Below are 6,747 nucleotides of genomic sequence, written 5' to 3'. Positions count from 1 at the left end.
TATTAATTGTTTTCTATCATTAATCTAATATTGTTCCATCGTCAATCATTAATACTGTTAATACAAAAATATCCCTTGTGAAAAGGAAGTACACTTAAGAGCACTTAAAGTATATTCTTTTGAGGTGAAGAGTACAATTTTCATTTAACATACTTGTGAAAATACACATGGAGCAGCTTCTCTCACTGTGTCCTCACTCGTTTTTCCTAAGAGGTTGTCTAAAACCAGCAAGCTAGCCAGCTAATGTCAGGTTACCCAAATCAATTTTCATTCATTTTAACACAACCATGCACTAAAACGGCAGTAGTGCAGCTAACATTAAGTGTAAACATAAACCAGTTGATAACCAGAACAATTTAAAATGTAACTTTACCCTACGTCAACAACTAAGAGTGATTTGACTGAAACTCAGCAGTGAAACAACCTCGATAGCTAGCTAACTGGCTAAGCTAAATTCGGTTATACCTATTAATTAAGATAAACATGTAACATTTAGTGCTGAGAAAATGCTAAACAATAACAGTATTAAGTATATTAATGACATTAAATTCATAATTTTTTTAAAACAAAGCAACATACAGCTAAAAATGTTTGATAAGTAGTGGAAATGAATGGGGCTCTATGGGTTGTTTGGAACTATACAGAGCTCCACAACCCGGAAGCTGCACAGAAAATATGTCCCGCCCCCTTTCCAACGGTTCCCTATGGGAGTGTCGCCACTCTGTTCTCTCTACCGCTCTGGCTGAACGGAGTCTTTCATGGACCAGCAGCATGGAAACCAGGACGTGGAGCGGATTCCTCTTACATGGACACATTACTGAGACATGGATTATCAAGTCATGAAAGAAATGTGGGCTCGGATGTGAAAACCAATCTACGCCTCTACGTTGTTTCTGACTGAGTCGGTTAATGAACGGTGGTGGATGGTGGATTAACCGTCGCTTCATTCTGGACTATCTGCTGGAACGGTTTGCAGCTGGAGTGGCTGTGTGCTGTGTTTGTTTATTTTTAAACAGTATTAAGGATATAAAACAATTCGTCTGGATGTTTTGAGCAAGATTAACCGAGAAATGAGCTGCATGTCAGTCACATCAGGGGCGAAGCAAGCAAATGACTGGAGAGAACCAGTAACCAGGGCGAGTTGTATTGTGTAGCTTTGCTAAAATGGCATTTTAATACGGATTTCTCCAGCTCCAGAAGCGATATGTATTTATTAAGATTGATGTAAACACTCGGAACGTGTGAGCTACAACAAAACACGGATAATTAGTAAATATTTTCTGTTTGTGTGTGTGTGTGGACTAACACATCACCAGTAGTGAAGAAAATGGACAGTGAGGTATTCACACCTCTGCTCGAGCAATTTCTGCTGACACCTTTAGTCGCCTGGGTGAGGTTATTTGTATATTTTTATATTTTATAGCTTTAAAATACAGATATAAGCTGTAGAATTGGAAATAATGTTTACATTTGTATTCTTTTAGGTGAACACTGTGGTCCAGCCAAGCCCTGGTGACCAAAGAAAGCTGTGCCAGTATCTGGAGTTAGTGGATGGGTACTACCTGAATGAGGTCATGCTGCGGATGTAAGTGTTCATTCATATTATTTTAGGTTATGCATCCACTATACTGCTGAACAGACCACATTTAGGACTTATTTAGATAGATAGATAGATAGACAGACAGACAGACAGACAGACAGACAGACAGACAGACAGATACTTTATTTATCCCGAAGGAAATTATTGGTCTTAAGTAGTTTAACAAGCAAAAGAAGAGAAACTAATACAAATTAAGTAAGTAAGTAAATAAGGTAAATAAGGTGCATTTATACAGCATATGGTAAGCAACAGTAAAACAGTATGTGCAACTTGTGTATCTGGTACATGTAATAGAAGCAGTAGTGTATCTATTCTTATAAACAATATATACAGATATATAAGAATAAATATAGAAATAAGTATATTGTTATAGTTATAAATATATACAATATATATATATGTGTGTAACAGATATAGAATATATCAGACATAGGTATGGATGAGTATAGTAGTGGTAATATACGGATAATAATAATAGCAATATATGTAGATAAAATAATGCAGATTATAACCGATATATACAAAAAGGTATGAATACAAGAATTTAAATATCAAGAAAGAATATGTAGTCTTGAAAATGGCAGTACAAATGTGTGTTTGAGTTTGTTGATTTGGTTATTTAGGACACATTTAGGAGGTTTTTTTTTATTATTTGGTGAGGTGAATGTGAATATCAGTACACATGTGCAAGTCTCTTGGGATGCTGCATGCATAGACAGGAAAGGGTACAAGGGTTCATTCATTCAATGCCTGCCTTGTAGTCTGAATGAGGATTCTGGGCCTTGCTTTTGTTTCAAATTCAGCTTCGGTGTAAAAGTGAATCATTCTTTATTCCTGCGATTTACATTCGTGTCACATTCAGTGTGGCCACTGTCATAATCCTAAAAAGAAGGGCATTGCAGTGGGTAGTCAGGATAGTCTCCACAGCACACAAAATTACAACCCTAATTGATATTGTTGTGATACAACTAAATGAACAAGAATATTAATGAACGCTCTTCTACTCACTACGTTTATAGTCTACTTGTGATACTTCAGTACTAAAAGTAGGGCTGGCTCGATACCACTTTTTTATGTCAGATACCGAAACTGCAAATTGAGTATCCACTGATATAGATACCAATCCGATACCGTCATTTCTCCTCTCAAACAACTAAGCAGTAATAATACATGTCTCAGTGCACCATGGTTAAACTAGTTATCTAAATAACAATGCTCAGACTGTAAAACAAATATTCTAAAGGAATAAATACAGAACCTACAACATCACACTTATGCAGAACTGCTGTTTTTCATTTTAACTTTTACACACAGAACATTTAGCAGCATTTTTGGCTTGTTTAACAAAACTGTCTACAATTGGAAGATGTGGATGTCAATCAAAGGCGATGGACCAATTAGAATTGACGAGTTGAAATTTACCGCTAAACTTCTGTCACGTTTTTAGATTATTAAAAGCCAAAGTGCGCTTAATAAAAATCCCTGCTGGATTTTGTTGAGGAAAATGGGAAACGGTGTAGTTTGTTTAATTTCACACTAATGGATTAATGGTTGAGGATGTGAGAGATCTCCAATCCGGGACAAGTCCGATTTCTCATTTACACACAAACAATGGCCATATTTACATTAAGGTGTTAATTACATTAAGCAACAGTATCGGATCAGATTACAAGTTTTTTTCCTTCCGATATCTGATCCAGTGATTTGGGCCAATATCAGACCGATACAGAGTATCAGATCGGTGCCAGCCCTAACTAAAAGCATAGAAATGTATCTTTCCTACTCCTCCAAATGAAAGGGTGGTGAGCCGACCCTTTAGAGCTGTATGTTGTTTTCCATTCTGGCATGTTGACAGCGTGACCGGTTATTAATACTTAATAATTAATAGCATTTCAGGGGTGGATGTTTTCATGGAAAGTGGTGGCTTTAAACAAGTGAAATACAAGTAAATTCTTTTGTCATGTTCGTAACTCATTGACAGGCAAATTACTTATGATTGTTACAAGGATCCTGTTAGCTCCCAAAAGAGGACAAATACATGCCCGTCCAGTCATTGCGCCAACGGTTCGTCCACTCTTAAACCAGACGTGTGGACACTTTAGTCCTCATGTGTCAAACTCAAGGCCAAGGCGAGAGCTTAAAAGATGTATGATTGTCTTAAAATACACTGTAAAATCGTACATTCAAACTGCATTCACCCACAATGCATGCCGATTTTGCTTCTACATCAGCGTTTAACTGAGGCGGTTTTCCAACAAGTGATGTTGAGAAATATTTACAAATAATCCCAAAATGTACAAGAAGAGAAAACTGAAGCAGAAGGGAAAGTGAATACAAGTATAACACCAAACACAGAATTTAGCCTCCAAGAAAAACAACAAATTGTCCAAGACTGCAATCACAGCAGGATACGTTACAATCGGCCCTTTGAGGGCCACCATAATGCAGATGTGGCCCTCGGTGAAAATGAGTTTGACACCTCTGCCCTAGTCACATTAGATCCACTCTTCTAAACCAGAAGGCTAGATCCTCTAAGTCATGAACACATCAGAGGAAGCATTACTTTATCACATGCATACTGTATGAATGCACAAGTGGATGGGCACAGTGTGAGAAAAGCGTTTATAGGCATTGGACTTCCTGCTGATGTCATATGTTTGTCAGGTTAGTGTATGATCCATGCTTTAGAAATGCAGGACGTTGTGTTGTGGTGGTCTGAAAGGATTCTGATCCAGTGAAAAGTATACAAGAGTTTTTTTTAAGTCAGCATTTGTTGGTCACCATATGCTGAAATTAGGGATGTGTCTAATTTAGAGTTGGATTTTATGGCAAATGAATAATATACAGGGTGGCACATTCTAGTCTACTGGATTTCATTCTATAAATGCATGTGTTGGCACACCTATGCTCTTGTATTGAGTACATCAACTGCTTTATCATGATCAGGGTTGCGGGAAGTCCGGTTCCACCAGGAAACACTGGACAGGGTGCCGATCCATCACAGGGCTGCAGGGGTGAAATGGAAATGTAGTAAAAATGTCTGGCAGCAAAGCCCTGTGCTTGTACTGGAAACGATTATCACCTTCTGCTTCTCACTTACTTACTTATATAAAGAGGCTATTTACCAGCTCTTGACATAATCCACCAACTGTGTGGTTTTAAAACTTGAAATGAAACCGTATTACCTAGAGGAAACTCTTACAAACACATTGAGAATTTGCCATACTCCACAGACACTGACTGGACGCAATGTTCAAACCCAGGTTTCTCTGTGGCACTCACTCTACCAGCTCTAGATATCATCGCTGTCCGATGAAAAACATGTATCTCCACTTTTAGCAGTTTTCACTTTTTTTACATGTGTTGATTGTGGGTCTGTCCATAGCAGCGAATATCAAAATGACCAATAAAAAGATGAAAAATCACGCAATCTCTTTAACAAGTATCTCCATTGTCTGCTAGACCTGTCCATCAAAACTTACAGACTGATGACCTGATGCGTATATAATTTTCATTTCTGTACTGAATTGTATGTAAATGTCACCATCTGTGGTTTGTTTGCACCGTTACAGCCAGGTGAAAAACACGGTTTTGGAGATACGTGTTTTTCATCGGACAGCGACGATATGTTATGAGTAATGTTATGAGATGGGCCTAGTTTTTCCTTAACACAACTACAGGGTGATACAGCGGTCTATTACTCTTCTACTACTTAGATTTCAATCTCCGCAATGCTGTTAGCCAGCTGGGCATCAACACAGACATTATCGGCTATTGACATATCACAACTAGAGATGGGACGATCGATCGGCTATGAATCGGTATCGGCCGATTTTTAATCAAAATATGCTATCGGCGATCGGCCGATATTTCCTAAATGTAGCCGATCCGATCGTGTGATATATAAAGATCACGTTAAGTTAACAGCTCAGTGGATTGATCCAGACTTTGAGCTACGAAGCGCCAACCATCACATCACCATTCATCAACCATCGTACAGAAACCACAGTGAAAGCTCTTCATGACCTAAAATAACATCCTTAACGTTGTGCATCATACATACGATGTAATTTTGCTGATTGTAATATTTACTTTAAAAAGATAATTCAACCCGGTCACATCTGAGTCGATTCTATCAGCACGTTATATAAACTCCTGGTTCACTTTGGTAAATCGTAAGCGGTTCTTACTTGTGATGTAGATGAGAACAGAAGACGTTACAGAGCCAATCAGAGGCAAAAGTTTATTCATTACCAAATTCGTTAGTTCAGGATCATCTGCTGAACTTTTAGCTCCTTAGACGGAACGAGTCTGACGGTCGGTTACAGATCTGTGGTAATAGCAGTTTAATTAAGCTTTTTAATTAAGCTTTTTAATGTAAGAGAGTCACACCAAATGTTCTGTAGTAGCTGGTGTTTATTTAAAACCACGACATTTAATTAATAACAGTAAACACGGAGAGATAACCGAGAAGAGAAACTTACGCTTCGTGAAAATGAATCGACTCGTGAATCAATGAATCACTTATAGCGATACTGTGAACAAAGCGTATCTTCTAAAGGCACACACACACACACGCATGCGCGCGCTGCTCCGGTTTATCTTCACTGTGAGGCTCTTTTTAAGTTTATTTATTTTTATTAAAATAAAATTTATTTATTTGTTTTAAAAGTTTTAAAAGAGTTCTTGTTTTTTTTTTTAAAAGAGGTAATTTGTGGAAAAGGTGCATGTGGAAATTTGAGATAAGTCAAATTCCCCCCCCCCCCCCCCCCCCCCCCCCCTTCCGATCGGAATCGGCTATCGGCCGATGTCCCTGAAAGGAGATCGAAATCGGTCCATCTCTAGTCACAACCCTTTAAGAGATGAATGGATCGTGCATCATTATCTTCTTAGAAAACAAGTGTTGTGTTTTTGTCTTCATGTTTGGGGTTGATGTGACGTTTATATGATATGAAGCTCTGTCTCCTGGTATGTCGCTCTATCCATGTGTTATTTGACCCTGTAGCACCATACTGTAAGTGGTGTTCTTGGGATCTAACACATGACCAGTTGAATTTTTAAAAGTTTTAAAAGTTTTAAAAGAGTTCTTGTTTTTTTTTTAAAAGAGGTAATTTGTGGAAAAGGTGCATGTGGAAATTTGAGATAAG

The 6,747-nt window shown here is 38.0% G+C and overlaps 1 protein-coding gene across 8 annotated transcripts in view; it reads left to right on the top strand.

Moving 5' to 3' along the window:
• The first annotated feature begins 832 nt into the window (after positions 1-832).
• LOC134325959 (girdin-like) overlaps positions 833-6,747 on the top strand; it is a 107,873-nt gene continuing 101,958 nt past the window's right edge. For all 8 annotated transcript variants that reach the window (XM_063008152.1, XM_063008148.1, XM_063008151.1 and 5 more), the window contains exons 1-2: positions 833-1,390; positions 1,485-1,585. In XM_063008152.1, coding sequence (XP_062864222.1) covers positions 1,328-1,390; positions 1,485-1,585 — 164 coding nt within the window. In that variant the 5' untranslated portion in view covers positions 833-1,327. The remainder of the gene's footprint in view (positions 1,391-1,484; positions 1,586-6,747) is intronic.

This window comes from Trichomycterus rosablanca, chromosome 14 (assembly GCF_030014385.1).
Source record: "Trichomycterus rosablanca isolate fTriRos1 chromosome 14, fTriRos1.hap1, whole genome shotgun sequence".
Classification (NCBI taxonomy): Eukaryota; Metazoa; Chordata; class Actinopteri; order Siluriformes; family Trichomycteridae; genus Trichomycterus; species Trichomycterus rosablanca.
Note: the sequence above shows the minus strand (reverse complement) of the source record. Positions and strands in the feature narration are given on the sequence as shown.